This window comes from Nicotiana sylvestris, chromosome 9 (assembly GCF_000393655.2).
Source record: "Nicotiana sylvestris chromosome 9, ASM39365v2, whole genome shotgun sequence".
Taxonomy (NCBI): Eukaryota; Viridiplantae; Streptophyta; class Magnoliopsida; order Solanales; family Solanaceae; genus Nicotiana; species Nicotiana sylvestris.
Genome location: NC_091065.1, coordinates 5,274,248 through 5,291,871, shown reverse-complemented (window position 1 = coordinate 5,291,871; position 17,624 = coordinate 5,274,248). Strand labels below are relative to the sequence as shown.

Sequence of the window (17,624 nt, the reverse complement as noted above, 5' to 3'; positions counted from 1 at the left end):
TTCCGGATAAGTTTGATGGGTAACTTATGTATTTTCTCTTAAAATAAAATTGAATTTTATTAAACATTGGGGAGCATTAGTTGTGACGTAAAAGGGATCATCAATTAGTCTCCAAAAGAAGATGAAAGTATAGAATTTTGGGCAGGAAATCATTCACGCATCTTCATTTGCACATAGAGAGACTTTGCGTGAAGGCAAAAGCCATTGTAAGAAAAAAGGATGTCTCCTTTTTCTTCTCTCTATTTCCCCCTTCCATTTCCTTTTTTTTAAATAATGAAATAACAACTAATTAAAAAGTTTTTGGATGATTTCAAATTAATTGCCTGAAGAAAAAGCCCTGGCGCAACTGCTCCCTATGACTAGGATCTCACGTAGGGCTGTACATTCAGATCGGATATCCGAAATCCGAACCAATTCATTCAATTTTGAATTTCGGATTTCGGATTGGATCGGATTTCGGATTATGTTTATTAAAATTTTGGATTTCGGATCGGATTTCGGATTGGTATATTTTAATCCAATCCAACCGAAATCCGAAATTACTAGGACATGTATAAATACTACACTTTAATTTACATCAACCTCCAAGTTATTACCTTTACAATTGCTAGATTTAGCTATATTGGCACCATACTACTCTCATAATTGCATAAACATGATTTTTTCTTAATGTATTGCCTCTTTTACGAAGAAAATATACATATTAGTTTAACTTTGAGGCATAATAATACGATCCGATATCCGATCCGATCCAAACTTTAAAATCCGATCCGATATAATTCGGATCGGATTCGGATTACATTTTCTAGAATCCGAAATCCGAAATTCGAATCCGAAATATGCTAAATCCGATCCGATCCGTGCACAGCCCTAATCTCACAGATTCAAATTAATTGTCTGAAGAAAAGCCTTGGCGCAACTGCTCCCTATGACTAGGATGTCACGGCTTCAAACAGTGAAAATGACAGATCTAACGCAGTTCAGCCAAGCCTGTAGCATGTTTGGCCAAGCTTTTCCAAGGCCAAAACAATTTTTTTTTTCTTCATATTTTTTAAGTTAAGGTTTTTGGTCAAGCTTTTAGAATAAAACAATGTGCTTTTGAGTAGAAGCAAAAGCAATTTTTAAGAAGCAGAAAAAAATAACTTCTCCTAAAAAGTACTTTTGAGAAAAATACACTTAGAAACATTTTTTAAAAGCTTGGCCAAATACTAGTTGCTGGTGAAAAGTGCTTTTCCAGAGTAATTAGCCAAACACAAACTACTTCTCACTAAAAGTACTTTTTTTTAAAGCATTTCTCAAAATAAGCTAAATTTAGACGCTTCGCCAAAGAAGCCAAATAAGCAGGTTTTAAGGACAGTCTTTCATGCTTCACCTACTCATTTCATGTTTCTACACCTCATGTAGTAGGGCATGAGCTACAATTTACTGTCCACACAAGTACATGCCGCAACTCCACCAAATCGCAATTGATTTACAACAACAAACTACACCTCAGTCCCAGACTAGTTAGAATCGGCTATATGAATACTCACGGTCCACATCATTTAATTAAGCCTGTCTCAGTCTAATATTATAAAAACTGAAATCAATTTGATGCCACATAAAAAGAAGTATCAATGTATTTGTCTTTAGATTGCCTAAACTCAATGCACTCGCAACATGCAAAAGTGTTTCCAGCTAATGGAAAATGTTACATTGTATTCCACTATCATATATTAACTGAGATAACCAAGTTTTGTCTCAAAAAGAAAATGTTCTCATAGCTTTTAAAAGTACCATAATCGCGTTCAGGTCATCGACTACACAGTGGACATGGCATCCCACGTACAAGAATCGCGTCCACAAGCTTGCCCTGATGATGTGGCAACATTCTCTTGCTTTACTTTGCATCCTTCAACATCAAGAAATAATCCAATTATATTAAGTATAACCACACTACACTTAACCATGAATATAAGGAGAAGCCAAAAAATTCACCATTCTCACCTGGCATTGTGGCTAACGACGGGAACTCATGTAATGAGCTTCCGTCGATAGGGGCATATTCGCTAAACACTGATGCGGAGAAATGACTCAAAGGAGAGATTGGATCGGCATAAGAATTGTCGACTGCATCACCAAACGTCTCCTTCTCTTGGTGTGAGTTATCGGTTGAAGCTTTCATAGTATGTGATCCGTAAAGCATAGCGTCCAATAAACCACTGTTCCTAGGCGACAGATCGCTACCCGATTCGCTGTGTCCAGCCGGAGGGGAATGAATCAGAGTATCAATGGACTCTAGTGAAGGAAGAGGGGAAGATGGTGGGCCCCAATTCGCCGTCTGATTTTGGAGTGAAGGGAGCTCCTCCGAAGAAGAGGAATTGCCATTTAAAGGGGCATGGCTGCCTGGAATTACAATACTCGAGAATGGTAGGTGATCATCATATGTTACATTATGATTATTATATGAAGAAAACCCCAAGGGCTGACCAAGCAAAGAACCACCATTTGAACCGAACATGGATTCTGATCCTCGTATACGCTTAGATGGATGCATTGTCGAAAGGAAAGACGTACTATTGTAGGGAGGACTATGACCCTGGGCGAGAAAGCTACTTACCGTAATATCGAGCAGGCTATTAGAAGGAATTTCAAAGAGTGGTGGTGGATATAATGGCCGATTGAGTTCCAAATTTTTGAACTCTACAGCAGGAATATCAAAATCATTAGTTCCCGAGACATCAGGATTTTGTGCATCTGCAGAGGAGAATGCACTCAACTCCTCATTTTGTTTGTTCTGACTTGCCAAGAAACAAATATCTGGAGGGTAAACTGGCAAGCCGGCACGCTGATGTCGCTTTATCCTGGTGTTCCAGTAGTTCTTTATCTCATTATCTGTGCGGCCAGGCAACTGAAAAGGTAAAAAAGAGCATAACGAAAGCTAATTAATGAATCATATACCACCAATCATCCAATTGAAGTTGAAGAAACCATACTCCTGATTATTTAATTAGTACTACCTCCTGTCAAATATCCTGATTCTTTAAAAGTTATCGCAATAAGAGTTGAAATTTCTATGGTAATTATATAGATGTGGATCTAAATGTGGAAATAGATAGATGGTTTAAAGAAATTGAACAGCTAATCTGGGGCCAAATAAGCATTAAACTTCATACAATGTCATGAAAGTTACAGAAATAGGTATTAAAAGGGATGAAATTCCACATTTGCTAATCTGTAAATTTATAAGTTCTAACAAACACAAAAGCACTATTCATTATCGCAACGAAATATACTGCATATATTATCCAAATCAAAATCATGTGTACCTAGATAATGGAAGAATGAACTTTTGACTATTATAAAAAATAGCAGATAGTATAGAGAAAATCATCATCGGGAGGAAGTGGCTCGGACAATGTGGTGTTCATTATTAGTAACTTCACTTCTCACCTTTTTACCAGGCAAAAACTTTTGTTCACCCAAAGGAAAACAAAAGATAGAATTTGAGATATTATTGTTACAAACAGGGGATACAGGAAAGAAAAGCTAAATCTGATTCAAAATGATTTGCACAAATCAAGATTCCCCGACACAACTGAAAATATATAGCAGAAACTCACAATTAGAGGACGAACAGATCAAAATGATACTAATTACTTGGTCAAAATTAAATACTTATATAAGGAATACTTATCCAAGACTACTCGACATTGTTTGGAAAGAGTTAGGAATAAGTATTAATAAGATATGGACTGCGTCCGTAGGATTAGCAGTGACCTTGAATTTATTGTTGGCTGGACGCCAACTTAAATAGGAATTAATATGAAATAAAATCATCAAATGAAGGATGCCAGTTATTTCCTAGTAGTGTAACAATAAACTAATGCTTAATCATTTTACCTGAGAAAAATCAGTTTGACGATTTCCGCCAACTTAACAATAAACAATGATGCTTTTAACCAAAACCAAATCTTGAACAGTCATTTTTAACAAATTCTAGATAATAGTTTAATAAAGACGGGGAAGGCAGCAGGCATTTATGCCTTATTATTAACTAAGCAAAGATATGGAGCAAAATAAGACAGCTGCAAATAGTTGTCAGTAACCATTAGTGACAGAAAAAAGATTGAGAGATAAAATGAACCTCAGCAGCCATTCGTGCCCATTTGTTTCCCATCTTAGCATGCAACTCAACTATTCGCCGCTCTTCCTCTGGAGTAAATGCACCTTTCTTTAAATCTGGTCTCAGGTGATTTGCCCACCGCAGACGACAACTTTTACCACAACGAGCAAGTCCTGATTGCTTCTGGACGGCATTCCAATTCCCCTCACCATGTTTCATGACGTAATCCATTAAAATTGCATCTTCCGCGGAAGTCCAGGGACCTTTTTTAAGTGGTTCACTTCCACCGGCATTTACTCCACCAGTAGCTTCGTCGGGCGAATCCACGTCTACTTTGGATGTCATCATGTCATCGGTTTCAACAGTGATGCTCATATCCTAAAATGTTAAAAAGTCCGTCCCAATAGTTTAGCCTGAAAAGATAATAAATAAAAAATAGCATGTAACTGCCAATGAAAGGAGATGTGAAATTGTTTGTTATAAAAGTCAAGGGAGAAATAAAGGCGACATGTCCAAAAGGAGTGACATAATTCATGACGAGCCAATCGAGGTTACTAAAGAAACAGCCAACCTTTTTTATTTCTTTATTTTCCTTTTTGGCTTTAAGTAAGATTTTTATTCAAAATAAAAGTAACAAGCAAGTGCTGAAATTACAGAATGCGATGGATATAGATGAACCGCCAACTTCAGAAAGCAAGATTGACATACCTTCTCACACAGTACCAGAAAAGGTAAAAAGATAAATGATGAAAAAGGATAATCTATTCTGAATTCCCTGACCACATTATCTCATCTAACTACCAAAATAACATGACACAACCAAATCTTAGGGGTAAAATGAAGTAAATAGAAAGAAGGAAAAGGGTATATGCAAGTCCACAGAGAAATTCACTGAGCTCAATCCTAGGTGTATAAAACAACTTAAAAAATTTGACCAATGCAAATAAACATATACGTCATAGTTGTCAAATAGAACAAAGAAGACGCGAATAATAAATAAAACAAAGAAGCCGCTAACAGTATTGACCAATCATTTAGCTTCGAAATCAGCATATAACAAACACGACGATTTAGCTGCTAAGGAAAAATGCAAAAAAAATGTTAAGTTAATTGCATTGCACAGCATGACCTCAGCCTAAAAATCATTAAAAAGACTTACTTGATGTTTACACCATATAACTAATAAATGCAAAGCTCAAAAATGAATGTGAAAGATCTCTTAATTAATGTAATAGGAGCTCCTAACTTGAAATTACAGACTTCACTAACAGTCTAACACCAATAAGCACCCATTCATACCCCCTCCCCCACCCTCACACCCTAAACCCCCACCTCCCACCGTGAAAGATCTCTTAATTAATGTAATAGGAGCTCCTAACTTGAAATTACAGACTTCACTAACAGTCTAACACCAATAAGCACCCATTCATACCCCCTCCCCCACCCTCACACCCTATCCAAACACCCCCCCACCCCCCAAAAAAGATAATCTATTAATATTTCATAATGAAGAAACCAATTAAATCATGCTAGTGTAAACTACTTCAACAAATACAAAATTACTCAAATAGAGTATGCTGAGCAATTAACAGTTCTAACATAAAATCTAAGAAAACCAATAAATACAACAAGCTCAAACTAAAAATTTTGTAACACAAAAATTATCATTAAATGATACCTGAATAATGAAAGCTAGTGAAGCAGCCCACAGAGTCTCGGAGCAAGTGGTCCCACTAATCAATTTCTCAAAAAAAAAAACTCAAATAAATAAATGAAGAAATAACAGAATCCAATTGAATTTAACACATAAAAAGGCTGAAAATAAGCTTAAAACCCCAGTATACAGAAACAACCCCAGAAAATAAATCACATAAATTAACAAGATCAAACCTTTTAAAATTTAACTCCAACCCCTAAATATGTATCATACAAAATCCAAGATTACAACTTTAAGAACCATAAAAAAGCTAGAAAAATGAAATGGGAATGCAAAAAATTTTAACTTCAATTTTTTTATTTTTATTTTTGGTAAATGAACAAAAAAAGATTAAATCTTTGAGAAACACAAAATATGAGGATTATACAAAATTCAAGATTACAACTTTAAGAACCATAAAAAGCTAGAAAATGAAATGGGAATGCAAAAAATTATAACTTTAATTTTTATTTTTTTTTGGTAAATGAACAAAAAAAAAAGATTAAATCTTTGAGAAACACAAAATATGAGGATTATACAAAATCCAAGAAAAGAACTTTAAGACTCATAAAACAAAGTTAGAAGCTGAAATGGGAATGCAAAAATTCTAACTTTAAGGAAAAAAATTTATTAAATGAACAATAAAAGATTAAATTTTTAAGAAACCCAATTGTGTTTAGTGAAGAAAGAAATCAAGAACAGTGAGATCCACTTATTATTGAAAGAGTTTGACAAAAAAGAAACACTGAGAGAAATAGCTAAGGTGTCAGCTGCTTAAGTAATTTCATTTTTAAAAAAGAAGCCAAAAGGAAATAAAGAGAGAGAGAAAGAGAGGGAGAGAGATCTGGGATAGATAACACCAAATATCATTAAATTAAGGGGAAAAAAGCAAGCTTTTTTATGCAATCATTTGCTTGTTTAATTGGGTTTATTAAATCTTTTAGGGGTTGTTTGGTTGGAAAAATTATGAATTATTTAGGGATAAGTTATATCGTCAGTTTTATTCACACTTTCATAAGGATAAAAATAACACTACAATTTCGGGATAAGTTATTTCAGAATTGGTTGTACTGTTAGGGCTCGTTTGGTATGAGAGATAAGGAATAATTAATCTCAGAATTAAATTTAAGAAGAGTTTATCCCATGTTTGGTTGGCAAAAAATTACAGTATAACTAATCACGGGATTGTAGTATTTTTTATCCACGTGAAAAGGTGAAATAACTAATCCGCAATAATTAATCCTAGGATAACTTCTTTCCAACCAAGCGATCCCTAATTTTATCCTAACAAAACATATGATAAACTCGTCTCAAATATAATTTCAGAATTAATTATTCTTTATCCCTCATACCAAACGAGTAGTTAATTTGCTCCCTTTATTTTTCGGTAAAAGTTTATCCGCCACCAAACTATTGAATACATGACGTATGTCTTCACATATAATATTATCACTAAACCGTAGTTAATGGATACATATTCTCACTTTAATTTATCTTTTAATCATAATAAATTAATATCAGTTAGTAGATGATAAATACGAGTAGATTTTTATATATTTTCTCTTTACTTTTTTCTAACAACAACAACAACGATCCAGTGAAATTTCACTAATGGGGTCTGGGGAGGGTAGTGTGTACGCAAATCCTACCCATATTCCGAAGGAGTAGAGAGGCTGTTTCCGAAGGACCCTCGGCTCTAGAAGACTCTCTTTACTTTTATCCATTAAAAAAAAAGAGGGGGGCTTCTAACATATGAAGATTTAGAAATAAAGAATCATTTATCTCTTATTTATGTGATGTTTGGAGTTAATCATTAAGAAATGATTAAATAATTAAACAATAAGAAGAAATTTGTAGGGTATTCTATAGGACCACAAGAAGGAATCTCAAGAAGGTTTATGATCAAGATTTAGTAAGTTTCAAATAAAAATTACTACATATGTCAAAACCTGAGTTTGATTAAAAAGGAAGGAAATTTTGGCATTACATGTTTTAAAGGAGATATTTAAAAAGTATAATTAATTAGTACGAGAAATTAAATGTATTAAGCAATAATTACTATAATAAGAAATTTACATTAGGAGTTTGGTGAATTAAAAATGGAATTTTTTCTCATAATTCTCCGGTGGGAACCCCAGCCCCCACCCCACCCCCACCCCCATTCATCTTTAAAACATAGGCAGAAGAATAATTATAAAGTAGTGTACAATTTAAGTCAGTGACATTAATTAAGAAGTATACTGTATATTTTTGTAAGATTGTACTTCCTATTATTCCCCACATATCTTTTAATGCATACAAGGGATTTGTACTCTCTGAATGAGGACTTTTTTTATTTTATTTTTACCGGTGTTCGGTACTTACTTTGGGATCCACTTATTGAAAGATCTCATTTTCGGAGTAAACACACTTAGAGCTCGTTTGGATGAGTTTGTTTTAAGTGACTTTTAAGTCAAAATCCATAAGTTAGGAATTTTAAATTTTAGCTTTTGAATTATTTTTATAATTTTAGCTTAAAAATAAGTATTTAAAAATAATTTTTTACTTTATTCAAATATTACAAAATAATTTAAAAGCTATTTTCACTTAAAACACTTAAATAAGCCAATCCAAATGGGCTCTTAGTTGGCTCGAAGTGAATAACAACTTCTTTTGCTAGTTGAGAAATTTCATACTAGCTACTTCCACTACTGTTTGGGAAATCCTTCAAGAAGTTATGCAGGGACATCCTGTATTGCTGAATAGAGCACCCACTTTGCATAGATTAGGCATACAGGCATTCCAGCCCGTTTTAGTGGAGGGGCGCGCTATTTGTTTACATCCATTAGTTTGCAAGGGATTCAATGCTGATTTTGATGGAGATCAAATGGCTGTTCATGTACCTTTATCCTCTCTAGTAAACCAAAGTCATCGTTTAATAGCTATTTTGCTTCAATTTCTTCTTTACAAATAAGAAATTGAAGATTTAGTTACGATTAGAAATCAACTTTCTATCTTCATCCATGGATCCTTTATTCATACTTATTCAATTGGAAGTATTGATCCAATTCCAAAATTATGTTTCGCAATTTCATAATCCAATTTTTCAATGTCTTCGCTTCCTCCTCGCTTCTTTCCTGGCCGGTCGGTGTCGGGTCGGCCCCTAGGGCACTATTCGCCTTGGGAGTGGTTCGGCCATCAAGCTACTTTGTGGGGTAGGGGACCAGACTGGTGACTGCTGCGTTATCCGCTCCGCACTTGGCTACCCAGCGTTTACCGTGGGCACGATAACTGGTACACCAGAGGTGCGTCCTTCCCGGTCCTCTCGTACTAGGGAAAGGTCCTCTCAATGCCAATTTCATTACCTTCTCTGAATATGGTTAAGATAAAATAGTTAAAATAGCATGTGCTAGCTAGTTTTCGAACTGGTCATTCAAAAATAGCCAGTGTTTGCCAAGTCATTGAAAAATAGCCATTATTTTACTGCAATAGAGACCGGTCCAACATAATATACTGGAGTTCGATGCACCTGTGTATGAACTTCCAGCATATTATGTTGGACCGATATACTTTGCTGGCCCCAGTATAATATACTGGAGTATTTTTCGGATTTTGAACAGTGTTTTCGTTCAGATTTATCTTTACACGAAAAGTGATTAAATTTCGACGACTTTTGAAACTGTGGCTATGTTTGAATGACCACTTGTAAATCTGGCTATTTTTCCGATAAAATAAACTAGGGGAAAATACCTATCTCTCTCACCTAATTTTAAAATATAATTTCAAAATCTTTTCTTAATACTAACATCAATTGAAAAACAAATGTGCAAATATGTGCAAATTTAAATACCTAATATTATCCAAATATGTGCAAACAAACAAAAGTTCAAATGAAAGCATGTCTTTTATGGTTACTTTAGGAGAACAACAAATGAAAGACACGTGGACTCAACTACTAAAATGAGGGGATTGAAAGTGAAGTGATATATTTTAGAATTAATTTCTTAAATGATCATTCAAGTTGATGAAATTATTAAATAAAGTTATATTTTTTACAATAAATTTAAAATTTAAATCCCTTAGTTTTCTGCCATGTAGGCATCTTAGTGGGAATTTGGACATAAAAATCATAAAATTTCAAAAACAAAGTGGAAAAAAAATTCAAGTGAAAATGATATTTGAAAATTAGAGTTGTGTTTGGACATGAATATAATTTTGGGTCTTTTTTGAAGTTTTGTGGGTGATCTGACTGAAAATTATGAAAAATAATTTTTTGGAGTTTTTAAAATTTTCAAAAAATTCCAAAATTCATTTTCAAGTGAAAATTAAAATTTTTATGGCCAAACACTAATTTTAAAAAAAGTGAAAAGTTTTCGAAAAGAAATAAAAAAATTCTTATGTCCAAAAGGGCTCTTAATGTAGCAGAACGTTTTCTTTTTGTGGACCCCGCCTAAATTCAACCAAAATGTGATTATTAGCATCATAAACAAAACTCACCTTCTTTAGGCGATAGTCTATCGGAAACAGTTTCTCTGTCCTTCCAAAATAGGAGTAAGACTGCGTATATCATACCCTCCACAAATTCTACTTGTGAAATTATACTGGGTGGTTGTTGTTATTGGTGTAGCATCATAAACAAAACTATGAAAATTGAGATATGCACAAACGAAAAATATCATGGGTTGTTTAAAAAGAAAACTTATTTATTATGCGGAAGACATGTATTGAAGAATAAAAAATAAAAAATAAAAAAAAAGAATCGACCGTTCAAGTATTTTAAATTTAACGGCAAAATGGCAGGAAAGAGACATATAAAGCCTGTTTGGATTGGCTTAAAAGCTGGTCATTTTTAGATGTTGGGAGTGTTTGGTAAAAAAGAAAATAGCTTAAAAAAAGTTAAAACCGACTTAAAAAAAAGCCAAAAGCCACAAGTTGGCTATCTTTGACCAAGTATTTTACCCTCTTATCCCTAATAATATTTATTATTCCAAAAATGTCCTTCACAAATTTTTGAAATAATTATAATATCCAACTCAAACTTTTAAAATTTGTTAGAACGTGAACTTACTTTGAAGTTTAGCTTTGCTTTGAAAGGTGAATACGACATTTACCTAATGAAGTTTTCTTACTAAATAATTAAAACATGAAATAGGAAATAGGACTCCTAACTTAAAAGGAAGGAAAAATAGTCCTAAATATTAATATAAAAATGATTAAATATTTATTAGAATGTGATAGTCATTTCATATGTTTTCCCAGTAAGCTTGGAATTTCAAGAAATAAATAAAAAATTTACATGGTTGAAAGAAGTGAAAAATAAGAGTTCAACAATTATATTTATAAAAATTATCTTAGGTGATCAGTTCAAATATTAATTATTTCGTATTTATATCAATAAGTTTAAAATAAAATATTATAGTAATAAGCTTTTTTATAGTATTAACAGATTTAAAGATATTTCAGTCATTTTAATAGAAAAAGTGCTTACCAGCACTTGTTCACCAAACATTTCAACAGTTTTTTTTCCAGCTCCAGCACTTTTATCCAAACGCATAAATGCTTATTTATAAAACCAGCTCCAGCACTTAAAAAGTGCTTTTAAGCACTTGTGCTTAAAAGCTACTTTTTAAGCCAATCCAAACGGGCTCATAGTCACGAGTTTTTCAATCTACTTATTTATTTAGCAAATAATTAACAATTCTTTTTATCAATATGTATGGACTTGGATTACCAATAATAATTTTTTTAGACTTCGGATACTTGATCGATCCACTCACTTTTTTTCGTTCATTCTTATAAGTCAATAAAGTACCAGGATTAAATAAAGTACACTACTAGTATAAAGTTTTTTATACTGTTATATGTCAAATCCTTTAAACCTCTCATTTTATCCTTAACAAGAAGTTTTTATATCTATAAATATATAATGGTATTATAAATTTCAAAAGTGTTAAATATAATGGCATATTTATGATTACAATTTTCAAAAATTCTTCCATATCTTTCTTAAACTCCATGCTGGCTCAAAATTATATCAAATGAATTAGAATAGAACAAGTAGTAAAATTTTAAATTATACCGATTATTTAAAAATTTATTTACACTGTCTACTAATATAAGATAATTAAATCCAAAAATAAATTAGTACTATTACTTGACATTTTGGAGCCAAAAATTTATCCAAAATATTTTATGACAGCATTTTATATAAGCCAAATCCTCAACCACATTTTTGTTCTCTAGCAATTTTATCCACAGAATTCATCAAAAAAACAAGAAGGAATTAAGTAAAACATTAAAAAAGAGGAAATTTAATTTCTGTGTACCGACGATGTAAAAATTGTTAAACTATCAAGTCATGCTTAAGGTGACTTTTTATAATATATCTAATACACTACTTAGGTAAGCTTTCCAAATTAATAATTTATATATATTCAATGAAATTTTAAAGATGAATACAGGATTTGGACTAAAGTTACGGGGTTCGAAAAATATCCCGTTTTGCTTTTGCAATTAGATTCTTTTGTTTCATTCCTATTCTCCTTTCTCAAAAAAAAAAAAAAGGGCCAAACCCACAGGTCCTATATTAGCTCCGCCTTTGGCCGGGGTGGCAGTGGGGTGGGGTGGGGTGGGAGGATAGGTAGAGTAGGGGTGAGTGGGGTGGAGGGTGGACTGTGGAAGTGGAGAGTAGGGTGCGGAAGGTTGGAAAAAACTTTTGAAAAATATTATTATTTCTTTTGACGGGAAGTTATTAGGAAAATAAGTTAATAAGGAAAATATTTCGAGACAAAATTAATCATACCAAACACACCCAAAAAGTAGTATTACTTGACACTTTGGAGCCCAAGATAAGCATTTTATATAAGCCAAGTTCTCAACCACATTTTGGTCTATAGAAATTTTATCCACAGACCATATATATAAATATCATAAAGAGTGAACAAAAAAAAGACAGGAAATTCCGTTTAAAAAAACAGATGGATTTAACTACAATTTCACAGTCTATTTCCTATGCTAATCTCCCAAAATTACCATCTTTGTTTCATTCAAGAGCTACCCTTTGTTCTTCTAATTCCATTAATATTCTTGGATTTAATTGCATACCCAGAAAGCTAAAATGCAATGCAAGGCAACTGAGGCAATTTGGAGCTATCCATGCTTCTGTGGCTGAGAGCAATTCAACTAATGTTTCAGTTACATGGCTTCTTGAATTTATAGGTATGTGGCAGATTTTTTCTTTTTTTGAGGGTGGGGTGGGGGAAGGAAGGGGAGTCTTGGATTAATGATAACGTTGTCTTCACGGGTTCAAGTGACCCTTCCCCAGACCCTGCATGAACTACGGATACTTTGTGCACCGGGCTGGCTATAAAAGTTTCTGAATTCTGATCATGAGCTAATAGTGCTGAATTGCAGAATGGGAAACAATTAATGGGGTCAAATTTGCGAGAACTAATAAAAAAATGGCAGCCCGGTACACGAAGCATCTTGCATTCACGCAGGGTCCAGGGCCGCACTCCAAGAGGATGAGCCGTAGATGGTCTACCCTGATGCAAGCATTAGTGGCTGATTGCGCGACTCGAACCCGTGACCTATTGCGAGAACTAATACTTGAATAAAGAAAAGGGGAAATGAAAAAATTCCAGTAGAGAAAAAAAGTTAGGTGATTTCTTCTTATATGCCTAAATTTTGGTGGACATAATTATTCGTACCTACACTCGTAAGAAGTAGCAAGTATCCGAAGAAATGATGTACATAAACTGGTCCGACACTACCATTATAAAACTTCAGGGACCAAACTCTTACACTTTTTAAATTAAGAATTTAACTTATATACACGTGCATTGCTTTTTACGCTGTGAGTGCATTTATAGCTGGTCATTTTCTTTATTCTCCGTATTTGATATTTACAATTAAGCTTATTATAGAGAATTATTTGTCGTTGTAGATCATTTTAACATGACTATAAAATTATACTGGAGTGCATAGAGATTAAACTCTTTATAAAGGGTAAATATGCTCAGTCAAAAAATATGTAGGGATCAAACCAAGGTAATAACTCAAAAGCTAAAATCACTATTTTCTCTTATAATTTGTTGTTTCCTTTGTCTTAACTTAATCACTGTGAACCACATCAGGGGCGGACGCACGTTGAACGAAGCAGTGTCACGCGACACCGCTTCGTCGAAAAATTTTGCTAATCATATGTATTAATACTGTGGGAAAATAATAACAAGAGAAAATGCCACCACTTAGACACGGATCATCGTCTAGTATGCTGGTTAAGTGCCTTATTTTGCTGTAAGAGGTCGTCGATTCGAACCTCAAGTAGAAAATATTTTTGGCAAATATTTGAGAGAGCCTCTAGTTAAAAATCATAGGTAAGTAGAATTGGACTCGGAACCTCTTTTAAATTAAGACTCAACAAAATCAATGCACTAACGCTATTTCTTGTATAATTAAAGTTATTTATTCTTCGTTCTTCTATAAATATTGACGCCACTTATAAAAAATCTTGCGTACGCCCCTGAACCACATGCTAGTTGATGCTTTAAAGCAAGGACCTGAATTTTTGTTACTTGCTTTCTTCTTTCATAATGAATGTGTTATAAGCTGCAGAGTATAGCAATCTCTAGATATGGTGAATATATACTTGTGTGGATGTTTGGAATGGGGCCCAAGAGGCTCGGGTGAGCTTCATATTGGTTTCGGACTGATTTTGCTAGACTTGGCAGATAGTAATCTCTATATATGGTTGAAGACAAAGGAGCTTTAAGCATTTTTGTGATCTTATCTATACATGTTCCCTTTAGCTTAGAACTTTTAATTTAAATATCAATTATTGAATACAACAATCCTGGAAAAAGGTGATGGAGACGCAAGGCACATCGGTTCTCCAACTGCAAAGCCAGGCTCTCTTGAAATACCTTCTGTAAGTATTATGATGTACATTTCTTTTTGCAACATTGGATTCACCATTTAACATACATATGCACATGTATGTTAATTGCACATTCTGCAACACGGTTTAGGGTGCAGTTACTGTCGGACGTGTTGCTGAGAAAGCAGATATGGTCATTCCGGTGCCTACAGGTAATGAAAGCAGTTTTCTGAAATAATTTTACTTATAGAGCTATGGTTACTACTTGTTGTTTCTGCTTCCTTTTTAGTTTTTTCTTCTTGAATCGGAGGTCTATCGGAATCAGTCTCTCTACCTTCGTAAGGTAGGGGTAAGGCCTGCGTACACTCTACCCTCCCCAGACTCCACTTTTCTGAGATTTCACTGGGTTTGTTGTTGTAGAATTTGACTTGTAGAAATTGACCGTGTAAGTAATGTTTACTCTATGTAATTTAACATGTCGAAAAAGGTTGCCAATCTTACTTTTCAAGTAACTTGTTCTACTGTTTAATTATCTTTCTTTTAGATGATCTGATGGTATAATTGGTTTTACGTTGTTAGTTTATAGAAGTTAAACTCAATTGAAATGCTTTGTCTTTCCCGCACCAGCTGAATATCTGTTAATGTACAAACAGTATCTGCTGTACATGCTCTGCTACAAAGCATGGAGGAGTATCTCGTAGTGACAGATTTAGACAGCACGAATGGCACGTTCATCGGTGAGAAGAGGCTTAGACCTGGTGTGGCTGCTGCTGCATTACCTGGAAGTCTCTTGACATTTGGTACAGCTTCTGTAATCAATCCTAATTTTACTTTCCGTATCCTACTTTCCTTTGCTGAGGGTCTATCGGAAACAGTCTCTCTGCCTTCCAGGGTAGGGGTAAGGCTGCGCACATCCTACCCTCCCCAAACCCCACTTGTAGGAATAGACTGGTTGTTGTATCCTGCTTTCCTTTCCCTTTAAACCGTAGTTATAATTTCGTCCGTGTATAATTAAATCAGGGAATATAGTTAATTAGCCCAGAGTCCACAAGATTGACCCGCCTTAATTAGGTACGTATAGTCTGCTTTGGTCCAATGGATCTCATTGATTTGTCCCTTGGACTATGCCAAATCGATGTACTTTATAAACTTGTGCTGTCTTATATAGCACTTCTCTTTTCTCTCACTTTCTGACGTGGGATTTGTTTAAAGCATCATACGTACCTCTTCTTCGGAAGCTTGACAAGTTAGAAGCATGTCAGTCCACTTTTATCTGCCCTCCGTCATGACCGACATTAGACCACGTGAGCTTGTTGAGAGGAAAACATGAGTCAATGGCCAATCTCTAGTATGGATATGGAGTACATATGTAGCATTGACCAAATGAAATGTTTGGTGTACCTTGTCTTTGATGATATGAGAAACATTAAAAATTCATTAGATAAGTAAAACGGGAAGAAAAAAGACAAGGAAAAAAAAGAATTTTGAGACTATCTAGGGGGAAGTTGGGATGTCATTACTTAGAAAACTGGTATACAAGATTAAAAGAAATGACAGTCTGATGCACAAAGCATTCCGCATTCGTGAAGGAAACATCTACTCAAATATGCTGAAAAAGCCTTGTTGCATCATCTTGTAGAAATAGCATACTTACAAGTAGATGTTCAAGCTTTTCATTTCCATCATTGAGTTTTTCTCACACTTCCTTATAATTTTTTGGTTGGCAATGTAGAGAGAAAGGATCATTCCTTGTCCATGGGATGGTTGTATTGCTTATGCTATCGTGTCAAGAATTTGATTTATATAGGCTGACAATATAAAGAACTTTTGCGCTATCAATTATTTCAACAAGTTACCTTCCTTATTTTTTCAGGTTACTAATCCCACTTATTATAAACAGTTGCTTGTAATTATCTTTTAGGTGATCTGATTGTTTATACTGTCAGTATATAGAAGTTAAACTCGTATATTAAATGTGTCAACTTTCTCATTTAGGGGACACCAATTTGGCGATATTCCGGGTAGCAAAGCTTGAGAAGATGGAAACTCCATCTGAACCAGAAGAAGCTGAAGCTAATACAGAGGAAGAGAAGCCAAGTAGCAGCTAAAAGTTCAGAGTTCTTATTATCTGCAATAATTTTGTAAATGCGGCCTTGGGGTGCGATCCTTCCCCCGACTCTAGTGAACGCGAGATGCCTTGTGCACCCTACTGCCCTTTTTTTTTAAAATTTTGTAAACAAAGGAAATTTATATATGTGACTTGAGTTTTGTCTCCTTTTCTTTTCTACTAGAAGACTACTGTGTCATTCTGTAACATTTATAGAAAATATGATTTGCCTTTTCTATGCTCACTTTTACCTAAAATGAAAGGGAAAAATTATAGAAAAAGGAAAAGAGTTAGATAATTATCCAGACAGTTTTATATATAAAAGGCTAACTACAAATACTTTACTTAAAGGTTTAGATCTAATAACTTATGGCTTCTCTCTTCTATATTCCAATTGATACGTTTACTTGCCTAATTTCACTTAATTTGTGATCAATTTTTAACCAAACACGAAACCAGGCTTAATCAGGCAATACGGGTAAAGTACATCGGGTGGAAAATGACCAAAAAATTTAACACAATGAATGATGGGATATCTCTGTCCTTTGACCCGAGGATTTATTGAATTGCGTACAAATTACCCTCCTCACTCTACTTGTGGGATTAAACTGGAATTTTTGTTGTTGTTTGTAATGATGAGATATATTGCACAAGAAGGCCAAGTTGTTATCATCTTTTATTTATCTTTTCTTATAAGAATGGCCTTGAAACCAATATAAGGTCTATATCTACTAATCTCTCTCTATCTAAGGACTTCAAATAATGGATTAATCCATGCAATGCCTCTAATTCGTATATATTAAAAACTACAAAATTCAGAAGCTGCCCGTTTTGTGTTTTCATCGATTATCTGACCTTT

At 34.1% G+C, this 17,624-nt stretch overlaps 2 protein-coding genes across 3 annotated transcripts; one reads left to right on the top strand and one right to left on the bottom strand.

Annotated features, from left to right (window-relative positions):
- Positions 1 to 1,607: 1,607 nt before the first annotated feature.
- On the bottom strand, positions 1,608 to 6,648 carry LOC104214204 (transcription factor GAMYB-like). 2 transcript variants are annotated; one of them, XM_009763859.2, is made up of 4 exons: positions 5,784 to 6,648; positions 4,127 to 4,483; positions 1,987 to 2,890; positions 1,608 to 1,891 (listed from the first exon to the last, which is right to left on the bottom strand). In XM_009763859.2, the coding sequence occupies exons 2-4, from the start codon at positions 4,478 to 4,480 to the stop codon at positions 1,800 to 1,802; spliced, it is 1,350 nt and encodes a 449-aa protein (XP_009762161.1). In that variant the 5' UTR covers positions 4,481 to 4,483; positions 5,784 to 6,648; the 3' UTR covers positions 1,608 to 1,799. The 2 variants fall into 2 exon arrangements, with proteins under 2 accessions (XP_009762161.1, XP_009762153.1); XM_009763851.2 differs by having other exon boundaries at positions 4,127 to 4,518; positions 5,784 to 6,647.
- A 5,991-nt stretch (positions 6,649 to 12,639) lies between these two features.
- LOC104214226 (zeaxanthin epoxidase, chloroplastic) lies at positions 12,640 to 17,009 on the top strand. The gene is made up of 5 exons (XM_009763874.2): positions 12,640 to 12,998; positions 14,645 to 14,709; positions 14,810 to 14,870; positions 15,312 to 15,458; positions 16,654 to 17,009. The coding sequence occupies exons 1-5, from the start codon at positions 12,758 to 12,760 to the stop codon at positions 16,764 to 16,766; spliced, it is 627 nt and encodes a 208-aa protein (XP_009762176.1). The 5' UTR covers positions 12,640 to 12,757; the 3' UTR covers positions 16,767 to 17,009.
- Positions 17,010 to 17,624: the final 615 nt, after the last annotated feature.